Here is a 22,281-nt window from a genome sequence, read left to right on the forward strand (position 1 = left end):
AACATCTCCCTGAGCAGCGCCACTGCTCCTACATGCCTCAAGACAATGACCATCATTCCCATGCCGAAGAAGTCTACTGTCTCCTGCCTCAATGACTATCGTCCCGTTGCACTCACACCCATCGTGATGAAGTGCTTCGGGAGGCTCGTCATGAGGCACATCAAGACCCAGCTTCCACCCACACTGGACCCCATGCAGTTCGTGTATCGTCCAAACCGCTCCACGGATGATGCAATCTCCACAACCCTCCATCTCAAATTAAATCAAATCAAATCAAATTTTATTCGTCACATACACATACATACAGAGAACGACATGCAGTGAAATGCTTTATACGAATGACCGGCATGAGGGAATAGGGTGGGGGAAGAAATAAAACAAGGTAAAAAGAAGGCAGATAAATAAAACCAATAAACTATGTAAAATATAAAATATATAAAGATATATATATATATAAAGATATATATATATATATATATATATATATATATATATATATATATGAAAAAAAATAGGAGAATTGTATATACAGGGTATGTTTATGATACAGGGTATGCAGGGTATGCTTATGATACAGTAAACAGTAATCACATAAGGTGGTTTATGTGATTGTCTTTAAAGTGAACGTGTGCCGTATGGTGTGGTATAAAGTGCACAGTTAAAGTGACTGTCCAGGGTTTAAAGTGTTGTAGTGCGAGAAAAAATAAAAATATATGCAGAAGTGTGATGATGGAGAGAGTGACCAGCTTTTAGATCCAGTTTTTAGATCCTGGTTTAAACTCCGAATAGCCTGCAGGAAGAAGCTCCTCTCATTCGCTCTGTGTTCGCTTTCAGGGAGCGGAAGCGTTTCCCTGAACGCAACAAAGAAAAGAGTCCATTGTTGGGATGGCTGAGGTCCTTCATAATCTTCCTGGCTCTGGTCCGGCACCGCGCGCTAGAGATGTCCTGCAGGTCAGGGAGCTCAGTGTGGATGGTAGGTTCAGCTGAACGCTCCACCCTCTGGAGGGCTCGCCTGTCCTGCATGGTGCTGTTCCCGAACCAGGAAGTGATGCTACCCATAAGAAAGCTCTCAATGGTGCAGGTGTAGAAGGTCTTTAGCACCTGAGAGGGAAGTTTAAAGTGCCTTGAGGGTCTTATATGGTACAGACGCTGCCAGACCTTATTCACCACGGTGTTGGTATGACAGGACCAAGACAGGTCCTGTGTGATGTGAACACCTAGGTACCGAAAACTGTCCACTCTCTCCACTGGAGTCCGGCTCGGAAACAGCAACTCCAGCACCACCACACTGAGCACTGGAGCCCCTCAGGGCTGTGTGCTCAGTTCACTGCTGTTTACTCCGCTGACTCACGACTGTGTAGCAACGCACAGCTCGAATTACATCATCAAGTTCACCGATGACACGACCTTGGTGGGTCTAATCAGCAAGAACGACGAGTCAGCATACAGAGAGGAGGTTCAACGGTTAACAGCCTGGTGTGGAGCCAACAACCTGTCTCTGAACGTCGACAAAACTAAAGAGATGGTTGTTGATTTCAGGAGAACACAGAGCGACCATTCTCCACTGAATATAGATAGATCCTTAGTGGAGATCGTCAAGAGCACCAAATTCCTTGGTGTTCAATTGGCGGATAACCTCACCTGGTCACTCAACACCAGCTCCATCACCAAAAAAGCCCAGCAGCGTCTTTACTTTCTGAGAAGGCTGAGAAAAGCTCATCTCCCCCTTCCCCCATCCTGACCACGTTCTACAGAGGGACCATTGAAAGCATCCTGAGCAGCTGCATCACTGCATGGTTTGGGAACTGCACTGTCTCGGATCGCAAGACCCTACAGAGGATAGTGAGGACGGCTGAGAAGATCATCGGAGTCTCTTTCCCCTCTATCATGGACATTTACACCACACGCATTTTTTTGCACATCTTCCGGGATTGCTGCTCTTGTTCTTCACAATATTCTGTCCACATATTTTTGCCACTGTTCACTTTATCTTGGTTGCTGCTATTTGTTTAAATTGCACAATATTGTTTACAGTTTTCTACTACTGTGCACCTTATTTTGTTAAGACAGGTTTACTGGCGGAGCTATTTTGTGTTTTGTGTATTTTCCTGCACTGTCCTGTGTTGTCTTGCACTGTCTTGTGTTGTGTTTTGCACTGTTTGCACCAGGTTGCACACATGCACTTTATGTGGCGAGGATCTCCTACTTATTTCCTGGGCCTGTGTTTTTTTCTGTTCTGTGACTGTTGTTTTATGTTGTTTTATGGAGCACCTGGGTTCTGGAGGAACGTTGTTTAATTTTACTGTGTACTGCATCAGCTATATATGGTTGAAATGACAATAAAAGCTTCTTGACTTGACTTGACTTGACTTGACCCCTGTTACCCCTCACCACTATAACCTTTACCACTTCTAACCCTCACCCTGTTACCCCTTACCCCTGTTACCCCTCACCCTTGTTACAACTCACCACAGTTACCCCCACAACAGTTACCCCTCACACTGTTACCCCTTACCAATGTTACCCCTCTGCCTGTTACCCCTTACCACTGTTACCCCTCACCATAGTTACCCCTCACCACTGCAAAAATATTGTAAGCTATTCCAGCGGGGCAACACACATGTATATAAAAGCACAGATTCCATCACTCTGATTTTTCATAAAAAATTAAATCACTCCTTTTTTAAAAATAGGAAGTTCCTGATTACTGTGTGTCAGAAAGCAGTGATATGAGGATCATGGGATATTTGATTGGAACCAGCAGTGCAGGAGAAACATGTAGAAGAAACATGGAGGAGGAACATGCAGGGGGGGCATGCAGGAGAAACATTGGGGAGGAACATTGGGGAGGAACATGCAGGAGTTATTCCAGGGAAATGTAATAATCCTCATCACACATGATAACAGAAGGATAGCAGAAGGTGGGATTTTCCGGTATTCGCTGATAATTTTAGAAAAGGACACACTGTTTAGTGAATATATCTTTAAGCTGAAAAGAATAACATGCTGCTGTCTGTAGACTTGGTTGCCATGACAACTGTCTCCTACGAATAGCCTCATGCAGACGTTTCCTCAGAGGTTTGCTGTACCCATGAATTTTTAGCAACTTAATTGCCTAATAAAATGAAATGCACTGCACTGCCTTAGTGCATTACAGGTGTGTGTGTGTGTGTGTGTGTGTGTGTGTGTGTGTGTGTGTGTGTGTGTGTGTGTGTGTGTGTTTATCTGGCTAATTTACACAGCACCTGTTCTCTATTCAAACATCGATCAATCAAATAAATGCTCTGTATGTTAGCATTTAAACGCCACATCGTATCTCTTCTGAGGAACAGAGTAGAGAAAAAAAAGGAGAAGTAGAGAAGAAGAGAAGAAGAGGATGAGGGGAAGTGGATGGGCAGAAATGTAAAGGGGAAATAGACACCAGTACTTTTTGAATTTCTGATGAATTTAAACAATTTTTTTCTGTCATTATTGACCTTTATTTTCTTTCTTTCTCTTTTTTTCTCTCTCTTCCCCCTCCCTGCCTTCATTTCCTTCTCATTCCTGGCTGGGATTTGTCTCCTCCAGCTCTCCTCCTGCAGATCAGTAATCACTTTAGCCCTCTGAGCTGTGTATCATTCGCTCTAAACAGTGGAGGAAAAAGCGAGTGAATAAATCTCGGCGGAAGAGGAGAAAAACGAAATCATAATTTCTGTCTTCACTTCACTCACATTATCTTTATTTATTTATTAATCAAATGTTTGGGAGTAAAACAAATAAAACAGACTTGATTTTACAGGAAGATGTGGAATAAATCCTTCACCTGTCTGACGGATCTCCGACTGCAGATTTGTTTCAAGAAAAACATCGACAGAGTGAGGAGCAAAACATCAAAGCTTCTCACTGACACACTTTGATCCGCATTTTATTCACTAAGATTCCTCCCAGGAGAGAAAGAGAGAGAGAGAGAGAGAGAGAGAGAGAGAGAGAGAGAGAGAGCACAGCACTCTTCCTTCTCATCCCACTTTCCTTTTTCACTCTATAGTATACACACTAACATTTAAGCATAAACCAGAATGCAGGAGATTTCATACATACACTCATATAGTGAGCAGATCATTTTATGTACAGCAACTAATCCGCAGCTTTACTTATTAAACTCTTACACTTTCTTTCTTTCTTTCTAAAAGTATTATACCCACACGTGGAATAAAGCATCTCTGTAAACCATAACATTACACAATTACTCTTCACTGCAACTAAAATTCCCAATCAGTGGGAGCTCAGTGGTTAAGTGCCCTAGTATCGCCAAGCTGCCACTAGCTGACAAATAAAGGCTATTCTAGTCAATCATCTGACCATGCTCCTGTACTGAAAGTGAGCTCCTTGAAGACATAGTGTAAAGGTTAAAGTGGAAGAACTTGTCCTACACGTGTCCTACACAGAGTCCTGAACTCCTCAACCCCACTGATCACTGTCTGAACCCCAAACCTCCAAACCAACACCAGTGTTGGATCTCACTAATGATCTTATAGCTGAATGATCACTAATGACTACTCTTTTTATGGATGTATGGTGCTCCATAAACCATGCGAGCTTCATGGATAATTAGAGTTATTTTGATTAGAGTACAATAAAACAATTAAACCCTGAATGTAATTGAATTTAAATGTACACACAAGGAAATATAGCTAAATTAAATGAAAGATGTAGGGATTAATGTGATAAATGTGATAAATGTCTCGTAGTCCTACTCTCTTTTCTTCACTTCTTTAACACACTCTCCATTACTTTGCACTGTTGACCCCAGGTACCTGAACTCCTCCACCTTCTCCACCTCTTCTCCCTGCAACTGCACCCCTCCACTGCCCTCCCTCTCGTTCACACACGTGTACTCTGTCTTACTCCTACTGACTTTCATGCCCCTTCTCTCCAGGATCTTCTCCACCTGCTCCCTACTCTCACCACAAATCTCTATATCATCCACAAACATCATAGTCCAGGGAGACTCCTGTCTGACCTCATCCGTCAACCTGTCCATCACTAGTGCAAACAGGAAAGGGCTCAGAGCCGATCCTTGATGCAGTCCAACCTCCACCTTGAACCAGTCTGTCACACTGTCCTAATACATGTCCTGCACCACCCTCACATACTTCTCTGACACAACAGACTTCCTCATACAATACCACAACTCCTCTCTTCACCCCGTCGTACGCTTTCTCTACATCCACAAACACACAATGCAGCTCCTTCTGTCCTTCTCTATACTTATCCATCAACATTTTCAAAGCAAATAAGGCATCTGTGGTGCTCTTCCTTCGTCATGAAACCATACTGCTGCTCACAGATGGTCACCTCTTCTCTCAGCCTGGCTTCCACTACTCTTTCCCATAACTTCATGGTGTGACTGATCAACTTAATTCCCCTGTAGTTACTGCAGGTCTGCACATCTCCCTTATTCTTAAAGATCAGTACCAGCACACTCCTTCTCCATTCCTCAGGCATCCTCTCACCTTCCAGAATCTTGTTAAACAATCTGGTTATCGCTACAAATCCTTTTCTCCTTCCTTAGTGTCCAACTTCTCCTACAGCTCCTCATATGCCTTTTCCTTGGCTTTCGTCACATCCCTCTTTACCTGCTGCTGCATCTCCTTGTACTTCTGCCTCCTTTTCTCATCACTCTGTCGATCCCACTTGTGTTTCTCCAACCTCTTTCCCCTAATGCTCTCTTGCACTTCCTCATTTCACCACGAAGTCTCTTTGTCTTTCTTTCTATTTCCAGATGTCACACCAAGTACCTTTCTGCCACCCTCATCACTCCTGCAGTAGTTCCCCAATCATCCAACACCTCTTCAACACCACCGAGCCCCTGTCTGACCTCTTTCCTAAACCTCACAATACAGTCTTCCTCCTTCAGTTTCCACCACTTATTCTTCTTTCAGTCCTCACTCTCCTCCTCTTCTTTCTCACCTCCAAAACCATCCTACAGACCACCATCCGATGCTGTGTAGCTACACTGTCCCCTGCCAACACCTTACAGTCTCCAATCTCCTTCAGGTTGCATCTCCTACATAGAACATAGTCCACCTGTGTGCACCTTCCTCCACTCTTATACGGCCACGGCTTGCTCATTAGGGACAAACGCACACCATTCACCTTCACTGTTGTTTTCTGTAAAGCTGCTTTGAGACAATGTCTGTTGTGACTTATACGTCACCCTATGATCCTCCTTCTTCTTAAAATACGTGTTCACCACTGCCATTTCCATCCTTTTAGCAAAATCTACCACCATCTGCCCTTCCACATTCCTCTCCTTAAGGCCATACCTACCATCACCTCCTCATCACCTCTGTTCCCTTCACCTACATGCCCATTAACGTCTGCCCCAATCACCAATTGTTCATTCCTAGGTTCACCTTTTACCACTTCATCCAACTCACTCCAGAAACTTTCCTTCTCCTCCATCTCACAGCCGACTTGTGGAGAATAAGCACTGATGACATTTATAAACACCCCTTCAACTTCCAGCTTCACATTCATCACCCTATCAGAAACTCTCTTTACCTCCACTACACTCTTACTGTACTCTTCCTTCAGAATCCCCCCTACACCATTTCTCTTTCCATCCACACTATGAAAGAACAGTTTAAACACCTCAAATGTTCCTGCTCTTACTCCCTTTCCACTTGGTCTCCTGAACACACAATCTACCTGTGTGCTTGGTAACTTTCTTCTGCTCAACTCGGATAAGACGGAAATACTTTTACTAGGACCACATGCAGCTAGAAGTAAACTTTCCGATTCCATGGCATCTCTGGATGGTGTTTCTGTCTCAGTGTGTACAGCAGTCAAAGACCTCGGTGTGATTATTGACCCGAGTCTTTCCTTTGAGGCTCACGTGAATAATATTACCAGGATCTCCTTCTTTCACCTTAGAAATATTGCTAAAATTAAAAATATTATTTCTAAAATTTGAGAACAGTTAGGAACGTGCCCACACCTACATTCCACCACGAAGGTATCACGATTGTTTAGACACCCTGGTTTAGAGGGCAGGTGCCACCCCCTTGTATTTTTCTGATAGCGTAACCTAGTGTAGTCAGCTAGTCTGTTGCTGTTTGTTAGTCAGGTTAAGTTCCAAAATACAGACTAGACTAGTCCTTTTTCTTATGTTAATTTCTTTGGCACTGTCATGTTCTTTTGCCGGTGTGAGTCTCATCTTCTTGACACCTTTTAACACCTTGAAATCTGCTTGTTACACCACTACACTTGACTATTAAAGCTATATCTACTCTAAGGACCTCTTGTCCTACTTTTTTTTCCCAAACAACCCGCAACAACTAAATGGTTATTGTTCCCACAGTCCCCTAAGCCTACCCAAGGTGGGAACGTAACAGTAACAGATGTGAATGTGAACATGAACACATAACATGATGGACACAGAATGTAATGGATGTGAATGTGAACTATTTCAGATATTAGTTAAATGTAGTAACTGTTACTTGACGCAAATCGATTTAATGCTCTTTGTCGAATCCCAAAGGCCTTTGCATTAACATTGCAAGTTACTCATGTGGCTGTTACATGGATCCTAAGAAGACACTACTTCAGCCCCTTAATGATAACACAAGAGTGATGGCTGTGAGGTGGATCAGTAAAGTGTTACTCTGAATCACTGCACCCTGGGGCAGGTTGACTGCAACACTTGCCTCGACTTGGTCTCACGCTACACCTCATCACTTGTATTCCACAAGAAAGCCTGGATAAAACATCACCATTTTTCATGACCCTTTCCTCCTGCACATTTGTGTTCAGCCCTCAGCATCAAGTTGGTAATTGCTGAATTATGAAGGCATGAACCCAATTCACACACCTATAATCTATCACATGATCAGGCATCTACTGGAGACCAACCTCCAGCAGTAAGCAGTGACCAGGGGACTGGAGTTTGAGCTCCCCACCTTCAAAGAGGAATTACTGCTGCTCCCACACCACTTCCCAAACCCTGCTCAGATATGCAGTGCCTCCACATAAAGATTAAATTCAATACATTTTTATGTGTACTGCACTTTTAATAATAAACATTGTCTCAAAGCAGTTTTACACAGTTAATGTGGTGATAAATGTGGTGACTGTAAGTGTAAGTTTGTTCCTGATGAACAAGCCGGTGTCGACTGTGGTGAAGGAAAAACTCCCCGAGATGCATAAGGAAGAAACCTTGAGAGGAACCAGACTTGAGAGGCAACCCATCCTCATCTGGGTTACACGAAATGTCCATTTTTTACAGATAAACGATGTTGAGGTGCAGTGATGGAGATCAGAAGAAAACTGTAGTCCTGAGTCAGTGTAGCAGACTGTTGACATTAACTACAGTCCAAATCCATCCTCAAAGCTCCTGTTCTTACTCCAGAATTTCATGGAACCACCCAAGGCGTTGATGAGAAAAACGTCTTCAGCTGCACAGAGTGGCCTCCAAACGAAGAGAACATCATCCAGAGGCAGACCAGGACGAAGTGGGAAGATCCGTGGAGGGAAGAGGGGCAGGAACAGTGGTCACTGGATCCTCAGGAGCATGTTTAACTCGACCAAGAGAGAGAGAGAGAGAGAGAGAGAGAGAGAGAGAGAGAGAGAAAAGAGGGTGACAGGAGGAGAAGGATATGGATTATTATGTGTCCTTATTGTTGTATAAAAATTAAGGTCACTGTGCAGTTGGGACTCCGGCAAGACTCACTATGCAGCAGAACTAAAAGGGAGAAGCAGAAGGAAACACAGACATGAGGATCTCTGGGATAAGAGACGACCCACCACACCACCATCAACAAACCTGAGTGAACGTGTGAATGTGAGGAGACGACAGCATCCAAATATCCCAGTTCACCAAACACTCTATATCCATGCTCCCTCCTAATTGGAAGGTTGTTCCATATCTGTGGGGTTTATAAGAGAAACATCTGCCCCCTGCTGAAATCTTCATTATTTGAGGTACAAACAAATAGCCAGCACCTTTTGATCTAAGTAGGCGTGGAGGATCATCCTGGTACAGAAGTTCACTCAGATACTGCGGCGTGAGAGCGTTAAGTGCTTTATACGTCAGTAGTAGTATTTTATAATCAGTGTGAGATGTAATTGGGAGCAGTGTAGATGATTAAAACAGGGCTGATGTGCTCATATTTTCTAGATCTAGTGAGGACTCTTGCTGCTGCATTCTGAAGTATCCATCCATCCATCTTCTCCCGCTTATCTGATGCCGGGTCGCGGGGGCAGCAGTCTAAGCAAAGATGCCCAGACTTCCCTCTCCCTAGACACTTCTTCCAGCTCTTCCGGGGGGACACCAAGGCGTTCCCAGGCCAGCCGGGAGACATAGTCTCTCCAGCGTGTCCTAGGTCTTCCCCGGGGTCTCCTCCCAGTGGGACGCGCTCGGAACACCTTCCCAGGAAGGCGTCCAGGAGGCATCCGGAACAGATGCCCAAGCCACCTCAGCTGACCCCTCTCGATGTGGAGGAGCAGCGGATCTACTCTGAGCTCCTCCCGAGTGACTGAGCTTCTCACCCTATCTCTAAGGGATCGCCCAGCCACCCTGCGGAGAAAGCACATTTCGGCCGCCTGTATCCGGGATCTTGTCCTTTCGGTCATGACCCAGAGCTCATGACCATAGGTGAGAGTAGGAACGTAGATTGACCGGTAAATCGAGAGTTTCGCCTTGCGGCTCAGCTCCTTCTTCACCACGACAGACCGGTACATCGCATTACTGCAGAAGCTGCACCGATCCGTCTGTCAATCTCCCGTTTCACCCTTCCCTCACTCCCTTCACACTTAAACTCCTCCACTTGCGGCAGGAACTCCCCACCAACCTGAAGTGGGCAAGCCACCCTTTTCCGACTGAGGACCATGGCCTCGGATTTGGAGGTGCTGATTCTCATCCCAGCCGCTTCACACTCGGCTGCAAACCGTCCCAGTGCATGCTGAAGGCCCTGGTCTGATGAAGCCAACACGACAACATTATCTGCAAAGAGCAAAGACGAAATCGTGTTGTCACCAAACCGGACACCCTCCGACCCCTGGCTGCGCCTAGAAATTCTGTCCATAAAAATTATGAACAGAACCGGTGACAAAGGGCAGCCCTGCCGGAGTCCAACATGCACCGGGAACAAGTCTGACTTACTGCCGGCAATGCGAACCAAGCTCCTGCTTCGGTCATACAGGGACCGGACAGCCCTTAGTAAAGGGCCCCCGATCCCATACTCCCGGAGCACCCTCCACAGGCCGCCGCGAGGGACACAGTCGAATGCCGTTTCCAAATCCACAAAGCACATGTGGACTGGTTGGGCAAACTCCCATGAACCCTCCAGCACCCTGTAGAGGGTATAGAGCTGGTCCAGTGTTCCACGGCCTGGACGAAAACCACATTGTTCCTCCTGAATCCGAGGTTCTACTATCGGCCGTATTCTCCTCTCCAGTACCCTGGCATAGACTTTCCCAGGTAGGCTGAGAAGTGTGATCCCCCTATAGTTGGAACACACCCTCCGGTCCCCCTTCTTAAAAAGAGGGACCACCACCCCGGTCTGCCATTCCAGAGGCACTGTCCCCGACCGCCACGCGATGCTGCAGAGGCGTGTCAGCCAAGACAGCCCCACAACATCCAGAGACTTGAGGTACTCAGGGCGTATCTCATCCACCCCCGGTGCCTTGCCACCGAGGAGTTTCTTTACTACCTCGGTGACTTCAGCTTGGGTGATGGACGAGTCCGCCTCTGAGCCCTCAGCCTCTGCTTCCTCAATGGAAAACGTGACGGCGGGATTGAGGAGATCCTCGAAGTATTCCTTCCATCGTCCAACGACATCCCCAGTTGAGGTCAACAGCTCCCCACCTCTACTGTAAACAGCATTGGTGGGGCACTGCTTTCCCCTCCTGAGGCGCCGGACGGTTTGCCAGAATCTCTTCAAGGCCAGCCGATAGTCCTTCTCCATGGCCTCACCGAACTCCTCCCAGGCCCGAGTTTTTGCCTCGATAACCACCCGGGCTGCAGTTCGCTTGGCCTGCCGGTACCCGTCAGCTGCCTCAGGAGTCCCACAAGCCAACCAGGCCCGGTAGGACTCCTTCTTCAGCTTGACGGCATCCCTTAATTCCGGTTTCCACCACTGGGTTCGGGGATTGCCGCCTCGACAGGCACCGGAGACCTTACTGCCACAGCTCCGAGCGGCCGCTTCGACAATGGAGGTGGAGAACATGGTCCACTCCGACTCAATATCTCCGGCCTCCCTTGGGATCTGGTCAAAGCTCCGCCGGAGGTGGGAGTTGAAGATCTCTCTGACAGGAGGCTCGGCCAAACGTTCCCAGCAGACCCTCACAGTACACTTGGGTCTGCCGAGTCTGTCCAGCTTCCTCCCCCGCCATCGGATCCAACTCACCACCAGGTGGTGATCAGTTGACAGCTCCGCCCCTCTCTTTACCCGAGTGTCCAAGACATACGGCGGCAGGTCAGATGAAACGACCACAAAGTCGATCATCGACCTACGGCCTAGGGTGTCCTGGTGCCACGTGTACTGATGGACACCCTTATGCTTGAACATGGTGTTCGTTATGGACAAACTGTAACTAGCACAGAAGTCCAATAACTGAACACCGCTCGGGTTCAGATCAGGGGGGCCGTTCCTCCCAATCACGCCCCTCCAGGTGTCACTGTTGCTGCCCACGTGTGCATTGAAGTCTCCCAGTAGAACGACGGAGTCCCCAGTCGGAGCACTGTCCAGCACCCCTCCCAGAGACCCCAAGAAGGCCGGGTACTCTATACTGCCGTTTGGCCCGTAGGCACACACGACAGTGAGAGACCTATCCCCGACCCGTAGTCGCAGGGAAACGACCCTCTCGTTTACCGGGGTAAACTCCAACACATGGCGGCTGAGCTGGGGGGCTATAAGCAAACCCACACCAGCCCGACGCCTTTTACCATGTGCAGCTCCAGAGTTATAAAGAGTCCATCCTCTCTCGAGGAGTGTGGTTCCAGAGCCCAGGCCGTGCGTAGAGGTGATCCCGACTATCTCTAGTCGGAACCTCTCAACCTCACGCACAATCTCAGGCTCCTTCCCCGCCAGCGAGGTGACATTCCACGTCCCTAGAGCTAGCTTCCGTGTCCATGGATCGGGTTGTCAAAGCCTCCGCCTTCGACTGCTGCCCGATCCTCTTAGCACCGGCCCCTTACGGTCCCTCCTGCAGGTGGTGAGCCCACTGGAAGGCGGCCCCACGTCGCTCCTTCGGGCTGAGCCCGGCCGGACCCTGTGGGGGAAGGCCCGGCCACCAGGCGCTCGCATACGAGCCCCAACCCCGGGCCTGGCTCCAGGGTGGGGCCCCGGCTGCGCCATACCAGGCGACGTCACGGTCCCTGATGTAGTATCTCTCATAAGGGGTTTTGAACCGCTCTTAGTCTGACCCGTCGCCCAGGACCTGTTTGCCTTGGGAAACCCTACCAGGGGCATATAGCCCCGGACAACATAGCTCCTAGGGTCATTCGGGTACTCAAACCCCTCCACCACGTTAAGGTGGCAGTTCAAGGAGAGGGCATTCTGAACTAACTGAAGCTTATTTCTGCACTTACTCCAACACCCAGACAGTAAAGCGTTAAAGTAGTCTAATCTAGATGTTACAAAAGCATCAACTAGTTTTTCTGAATCCTGTAACGACATCATATTTCTAATTTTAGCAATATTTCTAAGGCGAAAGAAGGAGATCCTGGTGATATTATTCACATGAGACTCAAAGGAAAGACTCGGGTCAATAATCACACCGAGGTCTTTGACTGCTGTACACAGTGAGACAGAAACACTATCCAGAGATGCTACGTAATCAGAAAGTTTCCTTCTAGCTGCATGTGGTCCTAGTAAAAGTACTTCTGTCTTATCTGAGTTGAGCAGAAGGAAGTTATCAAGCATCCACTGTCTAATGTCCTTTAAACACTCCTCAACATTGTTAAGCTGATCTCTCTCATTTGGCTTTTTTGGCTTTTTGACTTGTTTGCCGTGAGTTTCGTGTTTGTATTTCTCTCTGCGTTTTCAAACCAACTTTACTATTTATCTATTTGTTTTTTTCCTCTTTTAATAATCCTAAATTGTTTTTGTCTTCCTGACTTGTGCCTGTAGTTAGTTAACTCGACTAGAGAGAGAACCGTTTCGCCCATCTCCGTGAAACGGAACGCGATACTGTGATTCTCTGAGATTCCATCATCCGGCATGTCTGCGCTACCGGACCCGAAGGTAAGGTGCACACTTGCTGTTTTCCTGGTGCTCATGTTCTTGATGTCGCTGCGCAGGTACCCGCGATCCTAAACGAGAACTTCGGAGCAGTTGTTCTCCATGTCGGAACGAACGACACCAGGCTGAGGAAAACGGAGATCTTAAAAAGGGATTTCAGGATCCTGGTGGAGACAATACGCAGCACATCGCCCACAACGAGGATCATAGTGTTAGGACCTCTTCCCACTTACCAGCGAGGGGCTGAGAAGTTTAGTAGACTCCTTGCACTAAATGAATGTTTACAGTCATGGTGTCAAGAGCACAAACTTCTCTTTGTTAATAACTGGAACTGTTTCTGGGAGCGTCCGAGGTTTTTCTGCCCTGATGGCCTGCACCCCAGCAGAGTTGGAGCAGCAGTGCTATCAGATAACATCTCTAGGATACTTCACACCATCTGACTGGTAAGACATCAGGAAATCTTCGACTATGAGAACATTTATACAACAGACCAAATAGTTACAAGTTCACACACAGCCCAGTTTATAGAAACCGTATTTATTCCCCGTGAAGTAAAACCAAGAATTAAATACACAAGATCCAGAAATAATCTTATTGAAGTTAAAACTGAAAAATGCCAGATAAACAAACACAACAAAGTTCTAAAGTTTGGTCTTTTAAACATTAGATCACTTGCACCCAAAGCACTGATTGTAAATGAGATGATCACAGATAATAATCTCTCAGCACTCTGTCTCACTGAGACCTGGATTAAACCAGGTGATTATATGGGTCTAAACGAAGGAAGAAGGAAGTGTTCCATACAGCTGGTTAGCCTCTTCTCAATATGATTAACTCCTCACTATCATTAGGTCACGTCCCTAAATCCCTCAAGTTAGCAGTTATTAAGCCCCTCATTAAAAAACCTAATCTGGACCCAACACGCTATCGAATTACAGACCAATTTCAAATCGCCCATTTATGTCTAAGATTTTAGAAAAGATTGTCGCTGCCCAGTTCTGTTCCTACTTGCAAGAGAACAATATTTTTGAGGAGTTTCAGTCAGGTTTTAGGCCCCATCATAGCACAGAAACTGCTCTAGTTAAAATCACTAATGACCTGTTTTTAGCTTCAGACCAAGGCTTCATCTCGCTGTTAGTTTTACTAGATCTTAGTGCTGCGTTCGACACTATAGACCATGTTCTCCTCCTAGATCGCCTACAGAATTACATCGGCATTCAGGGACACGCATTAAGCTGGTTTAAATCCTACCTGTCCGATCGTTACCATTTCGTAGATTTAAATGGAGAGTTATCAAGTTATTCACACTATACATGCTTCTCTTAGGAAATATTATTAGAAGGTATGGAATTAGCTTCCATTGTTATGCTGATGATACCCAGCTATATATCTCATCAAAACCAGGCGATACACTTAATTTGCTCGCATAACTGAGTGTGTTAAAGAAATAAGAGATTGGATGACCCATAACTTTCTACTACTGAATTCTGATAAGACAGAGATTTTGCCCATCAGCCCAAAAACCAGCATACAGAAGCACCAGCATCTCAACATGCATTTAGACGGATGTTCTGTAGACTAGTTCAACGGTAAAAGACCTGGGAGTTATTTTAGAGCAACTTATCTTTTAAAAATCACATCAACCAAGTTACAAAAACAGCTTCTTTCACCTTAGAAATATTTCTAAGTTAAGAAACATGTTGTCTATATCCAATGCAGAGAAGCTCGTCCATGCGTTTATGACCTACAGAATAGACTATTGTAATGCATTACTAGGTGGATGTCTAGGTTAAGAAAATATCATATAACCCCAATCTTATCATCCCTACACTGGCTTCCTGTTAAGTTTCTAATAGACTAAAAACTACTCCTTAAATGGTTTGGCTCCCATTTATCTCTCCAGTCTTTTAACACATTACAATCCGTCACGCTTCTAGTAGTTCCTAGAAGAGCAAAGTCCATTAAAGGTGGTAGAACATTCTCACATTTAGCTCCTACACTCTGGAATAGTCTTCCTGACAGTGTTCGGGGCTCAGACACACTCTCCCAGTTTACGTGCAGATTAAAAACATATCTTTTAAGCAAAGCCTACACATAAAACGTCTCACATCATAACATGCACATTATCAACGTGTGCTGGTAATATCATGAACAGCAGCTACACTAATTTCTCTCCACTGCTTCTCTTTCTCTCCCCATCCCGAGGCATCCTGAGGTTTGGCCAGTCACATCCCACCTCATGAAGATTATGGACCCTTGAGGAAGTAAATGCCGAACTCGCAAACATCCCGGACCATCTAGAGACGTACCTCCTGACATTGGACCTCCTGGAGTGTTAAAGGCTCTGGCATGGAGAAGCTGATGCTGGATCTGTGATGATCACAAATGTCGAGCTCAGTAGCTCTTAGTTTTATAACCATAAAGACTGTATAAGACTGTAGAAAGATCATTACTTATAATCTTATAGTCCAGTGCTCATGTTAGTTCTCACTCTCCAGTGTTCTGTATTGTTGAAAGATTTATGATCAAACTCTTGCCCTTTAAATGGAGAACTCACCATTTACATCAACAAACTAATACCGATCAGTCAAGTAAGACCTAAGCCAGGAGAAAGCTGTTCTCTTTATTCCAACAACATTCTCAAGTCTAGCAAGTAGTATAGTATGATCAATGGTGTCAAAAGCTGCACTAGCGTCGAGAAAAACAAATAAAGATATCAGTCAAAGACAAAGCTAAAGCATTTCTTCACACCTTTATGCAAATTGGCAGGTGAGAGAGGAAAGTTATCCTCCCATATTCCCTTTTCTAACAGCATCATTACCAAACAAACCAAAGCTCCTTTTTGCTAGGTGGGGGATTGCAAACATCCACCTTACTAACCAAACTACAAATTTTTTGTCCCATTTAATGTATGATCTGTGCTGGCTGGTGCAAGTCAAACACCTGTGACTGTCACGGTCTTCCGGGTTCGCGGCGCACACTTCCGGTTTCAAGACAAGACTGTCAATACTTCCACTCCCCGGCAGGATGCTGCACGGTTACTTCTCTCAGCCACCCAAGACAGTCGCTCGGTAGGGGTGGGAGAAAAAATCAGGGAGATTCACCAAACTATCGCGATTCTTTTTAAAACGATTTTGAGATCGATTTGTCTACCTCAGAATCGATATATATTTAATTATTTCACTTTTTCAGAGAGGTGGTGGGAAGATGTTACCGCTTTCATTCCAACAGAGGGCGAAACGTATTTTGTCGTTGTCCGTATTAGATGACGTTGTATCCGTTTTAAGCTGGTGCGAGAAAGCAAAACTATCGCAAAGTCAGTGGAGCAAACCTCTTTGAGAATTGTTTAACGGATAAAGACCCTGCTTTAGTCACAGACAATGTGTCTAATATGGTTATCGCTGCCCAATTAACCGGCTTTCTCCATATTAAGTGCTACGCGCACACTCATAATCTGACCTCACAGCGCGCACTGAAGCTGCCCGCTGTCGCGAAGTTACTCGGATGAGTACGACGTATCACTGGATATTTCGATAGAAGTGCTGCAGGACTTCATGTTTTGAAAACAAAAGTTACTGGAGCTCCCTGTGCACAAACTTATAACAGACGTTTCAACGAGATGCCATAATAGCTCTCACCTGAGGTGAGGAAGAGAGAGAAGTATATTAGCACCTTGACTGAGTTGGACATTGGAACAGTTTACAGCACTTTAATTTTATTTCATAGAGTATTGTTTTTAGTTATTTGTTGCACATTTAAATATTATATTCAAGTTTTTGGTACTTGAAAAGTTTTATGCTTCAAGGTTCTTTATGCACTATGTATGTGTGTGCTCCTGAAATAAAAATTCAGAAAGATGTGATGCATTATTTTTGTTAATATAACTCATATACAGTCTTTTTAAGGGTATGATCAAGTATTTGCCATTGTCTAATCTTTTATTAAGCAAACAAAAATCACAATTTAAACAATGAATCGTAATAGCTACAGATTCGCAATATGTATTGAATCTGCACAAAAGTATCGGGATAGTATTGAATCGCCAGATTAGTGAATCGTCCCAGCCCTAACGCTCGGTTGCCGAGTACGCTGGGTATTTCCACACAGATGCCATCGACAGCGGTTGGGACTGCACCGCTTTGTACGACACCTTCCTGTGGAGCCTTGCTACGAAGGTGAAGGATGAGCTGGCTGCCCGGGAGTTACCAGTTGGCCTAGATGGTCTAACCACTCTGGCCACCAGGATCGACCGGAGGATTCGGAAGCGACGCTTTGAAAGGCAATTCCAACGCCCTGAGCATGGTCCTCAGCTCCCGGTTCGTCAGAAATCCCCTCCACGAACAGCCCTTTGTCCAGATTTCCAAACTTCACCTTAGGCTATGAAGATAGGGTGCCTACATTTATCGCTCACAGAGATAAAGAGGCACCGCTCCGAGGGGCACACCCTTTACCAGGCATCTCGCCATACCAAGCCACTGCTTGTTACCGTCTCCAAACACCATTAGTGGCTCTCATTCCTGGTCATCCTCTCGTCCCATGCTCATGTCATGCTTGGTTTTCTCTGGCTCTGGAAACACAATCCCAATCTAGATTGGAACAGTGGATGAGTCTTAGAATGGGGGTGCCCTGTCAGACCTGCTGCCTCTCCCCAACCTGGAACCTCTCCTCCCCTCCTTGTGGACATTTGTACGATCTGTCTGGACTTGAACAGGAGGCCATGCACCAGTATATTCAGGAGTCTCTTTCTGCCGCGATTATTAGTCCTTTCTCCTCCCCTGCTTCGTGGAGAAGAAAAACAAGACCCTCTGCCCATATATAGACTATTGGGGGCTTAATGCCATTACTGTCAAGAATCGCTATCCCCTACCACTCATGGCTTCTGCGTTCAAACTCCTCCAGGGGGGCCTCTATTTTCATGAAGTTGGTCCTGAGAAATGCCTACCACCTTGTTTGCATTCGGGAGGGAGATGAGTGGAAGACTGCGTTTAACACCCCTTTCAGACATTACAAATACTTGGTAATGTCGTTCGGCCTGACCATCCGGCAGTGTTCCAGGCTCTGGTCAATGATTTTTTACAGGACATGCTTGACTGCTTTGTATTCGTTTACCTTGACAACATCCTTATTTTCTCTAGAACCCAGAGGGAACACATCCACCATGTCCAGATACTCTCAGCCAGGAAGATACAGATCCAGCCGAATCCAGGAGGTCGATGCCTCTGATCTAGGGGTGGGGGCTTTCCTGTCTAAGAGGGACGCCCGTGAAAACCGGCTTCATCCTTGTGCCTTTTTCTTCTGTCACCTGAATCAAGCTGAGCAGAACTACCCTGTAGGTGAACAGGAGCTCCTGGCTGTCAAGGTGGCCTTGGAGGAGTGGCATCATTGGCTTGAGGGGGCCAAGGTGCCATTCATGGTTTGGACGGATCACCGCAATCTGGAGTATTGCAGTCTCAATACTCCATTTCAACTTTTTTCCTAGCCTACGGTCCAGGTTCCAAGAACGGCAAACCAGAAGCCCTCTCCCGACTACACTCCCCCGGTGAAGAGGACCCCCCATCTGAGCGCATTCTCCTACCTTCCGTAACCATCGGTGCTCTTCGCCTGGACATTGAAAGGAAGGTTCTGCAAGCGAATTTGGGTATGCCCATTCCTAAAGGGTTGTCCACAGCAAAGGTTCTTTGTGCCTGATCAGCTGCTCCCAAGGTGCTCCAGTGGTGCCACAACTCTCCCATATTCTGCCACCCTGGCCTTTCTCGGACCCTGGTCTTGCTTGAACAGCGATTTTGGTGGCCCACTGCCCGAAGAGATGCCTGTGACTTTGTTGCTGCCTGCCCCAGCTGTGCCCAACACAAGAGCTCCAAAGGCTGCCCTGCTGGGCTGATCCGCCCCCTTCCGATTCCCAGATGCCCCTGGTCTCATATTGCACTAGATTTTGTCACCGGCCTTCCTCCCTCAGCCGGACACACAACCATTCTCACCATCATGGACCGTTTTTCTAATATGGCTCACTTCATTCCCCTCGCCAAACTACCTTCCACCCACCTGGGAGTCCAAGCTCATTTAGGTAGAACATGCCCACAACTCTTTTTCTACTGCCACCACCGGACTCTTGCCCTTCCAGGTCTGGCTGTCCACTTCATTCTCAAGGCTGTCTGCAAGAAACTTGCACAGTTGTTTTTGGTGTGTGTTCTGGGTCTATTTACCTGGTTACTTCCTAGTTTATTAATTAAAGACTCTTATCTTAAGCTCTGTTTGCATCCTAAATTTGGGTCCCTCCAGCCAGTCCCTGACCGAGTCTTTCTCCCACCCACAGACTGACATCTGGGTAAAATCATCCAGACACTCGAGTCGATTCAAGTGGATTTTATTGTCATCTTAATCAATAGTTGTTGCAGGAGGGGAAAATGGGAGTTGTTGTTTTAAGACTACTATCTACAGGTGTTGTAGTCCAGAGTAAAATGCATTACGGGTAGTGTAGTGTGGCAAACGAATTGTGCGTGCCGGGCGGTTGTTCTTGTTGTGCTATATGGAGAAAACACGGTTGTATCCTGCCTTATGGTCGCCTAATGCAAGTTTATCCACCTGGGAGTTATAATGCACTGTAACCCTGTAAATTTACCTGCATGGAAAAGAGTAAAGTGGTATGCATCAGCTGATTTTGTCCGTCTCATCCTTCCATGAACATGAACTAATGAGCTCTTATGCTGCCACCGGGAAAAGTCAGAGCAGAGAAAGTAACACAGTGCAAAAAAGAAAAACTTTCCTTCAGCGTTCCTTTCATTTTCCGTTCATTACTGATCAAATTTCTACATAAAACAATACAGAATTCCATGTAAGAAGACATAGACCTGCAAGACCTGCACACAGAAGGAAGGAAGGAAGGATGGAAGGATAGATAGATAGATAGATAGATAGATAGATAGATAGATAGATAGATAGATAGATAGATAGATAGATAGATAGATAGATAGATAATTGTAATCGTATTACACAGGTACACAGCAAAAGAAATGCAGTTTAGCATCTAACAGAAGTGCAAATAGTAGCAGATAAATATGCAAAAATATGTACAGTATGTAATGTATAAGTGGATAAATGTACAGCAAATAAAAACAAAGGCTCTGGCAGTAAATGAAAATGCGCACAAACAGGAATCAGCTCTGTATTGTTTTACCACAGTGTGTGTGTGTGTGTGTGTGTGTGTGTGTGTGTGTGTGTGTGTGTGTCATGTTTTACTGAACTACAAAACCTAGCCTCAGAATATGTAATGTGACTTTTGGAAGGTCACAGCAGAGGTCATTTTGTAGGGGTTAATTAAAGCAGGTTTGCTCCCCTGAGGCACGGCTTCGCTGTAATTATACACACACACACACACACACACACACACACACACACACTCAGGATAAAGCAGCTCGCAGCAGGAGAGAGTGGAGTGAGTGTGCGGAGGTGAGTAGTGTGTGAGGACGGAGCTGACACTCTTCCACACTGCAGATTTCGGAGGCGTTACGTAAAGATTATTCAACATGCTGCATCAGCGTGAGAACAAATGTACAGCAAGAAATTACATCCTCCTACAGACAACACACACTGCGCTTTATCTCAGGACCATCAACATTCATTACAAATTCTCATTTCTGACACCAGCTAAATATTTAATAGCAATAAATAAATGACTGATTTAGAAGCATCGTGTTTGGACTTCATTAAAATAACAAATCACAAGCAGAGTTCTGTGCCTGAGGGTCGAGAAACTTAGTCCTTAATTCTGAACATGATAAAGGCACCAGGCTGAACTCTATTTCTCATGAAAATCTCTAAACGTCTTTATCGGGAATGCTAATAAAGATGTAAATGAAATTTGAACAGTGGGCGTGGCTTTCTAATAGTGGGTGTGTTTTTTCTAACAGTGGGTGTGGCTTTCTGATGGAGGGGTTCTTTTAAGGCTGAAAGACATTGTAGAAATCAGAACACGACTATAAAACGGCTAAAACCATAATATATGTGTAGAATACAAATAAGAAGAAGTGAGAGTGCTACAAGTGCTGTACGTGGGGAAGTGTGGCTACTCGAGCCGTACCAGAAACACTGTACTGCACATGTGCGCCTGCTTCACCAAAAAGTGTTTTTATATCAAGAGAATGACTAGAAAAGTAATATTTCCAGTACGGCTCGAGTCGTGTCACCGGTACAGTATTATAATTACCTGAATCTGACGTTGATTGTTTCAACATACTTCAGACAGGAAATAGGTGCATTTGCGCACATGCACAGTAAGAATAGTGTTTCAGGTATGAATCGAGTAGCCACAGGGAGAATAAGAATGGGGAAAATGGTTAGTGTTAGACTTTTAATCAGAAGGTCATGAGTTGAAATTCCAGTAGCACTGAGCAAGGCCCTTATACCCTCAACTATTTAGTCAAGCTTTAAGTTAACAGCTGATGCTAAACACATGTTATATTTAAAACCAGGATATAATTATTGTTAGAAGCTAAAATTTGTACTAGAGCCTTAACCTTCTCTACTGGAGGGGGCGCTGTGTCATGGCTGAGCCTCTGTTCTGAGCCTTATTTCATAACAAGCTGGGATATGTGAAGGAAAAAACTTCACTGTGTTTAATGTTCATCAGATAAATAACGTTTTCTCTAATTCTGTTTTTTTGTTTAAAAAAGGTTTAATAGTTACAGTGTAAAGCATTCCTGACAGTGAACAGCCCTGCCTGATCCCTCTGTACACTCTAAAAGGGGCACATAGCCCACCGTTAACCTTCAGTACACTCTCAATTTCACTGTACAACACCCGGATCATAGCTTTGAAGCCAGGGTTAAACCCAAAGCTTTCCAGCACTTTCCACAAGTATTCATGCTCAACCCGGTCAAAAGCCTTTTCCTGGTCTAGGAAAATCAGACCCGTCTTCATGCCCAATAGCCTGGAGACATCCAAAATATCACAAATTAAGTACACTATCAAATATTGACCTGCCAGGCACACAGTACGTCTGGTCATGCTGAATGATTTGTTCCATCATTTTCGTCATTCTCGAGGCTAATGCTTCTGACAG

General features: G+C 45.5%; 3 protein-coding genes across 5 annotated transcripts in view; 2 read left to right on the forward strand and 1 right to left on the reverse strand.

Annotated features, from left to right (window-relative positions):
* LOC310735021 (uncharacterized protein) overlaps positions 1 to 13,997 on the forward strand; it is a 122,864-nt gene extending 108,867 nt beyond the window's left edge. The window contains exon 2 of one of the 2 annotated variants that reach the window (XM_083557603.1): positions 13,576 to 13,997. In XM_083557603.1, the coding sequence (XP_083413729.1) occupies positions 13,576 to 13,590 (15 nt within the window). In that variant the 3' untranslated portion in view covers positions 13,591 to 13,997. The remainder of the gene's footprint in view (positions 1 to 13,575) is intronic. The other variant, XM_083557602.1, reaches the window with a different exon arrangement.
* The window catches only part of LOC310734939 (protein sidekick-2-like), a 289,396-nt gene that overhangs the window by 161,534 nt on the left and 105,581 nt on the right, over positions 1 to 22,281 (reverse strand). The gene's annotated exons all lie outside the window — the stretch shown is intronic.
* Positions 1 to 22,281, forward strand: part of LOC310734891 (uncharacterized protein) — a gene marked incomplete at its 3' end in the record, with an annotated part of 116,768 nt that overhangs the window by 87,399 nt on the left and 7,088 nt on the right. The window lies entirely within an intron of this gene.

This window comes from Silurus aristotelis (genome assembly GCF_946808225.1).
Source record: "Silurus aristotelis genome assembly, chromosome: 12".
NCBI lineage: Eukaryota > Metazoa > Chordata > Actinopteri > Siluriformes > Siluridae > Silurus > Silurus aristotelis.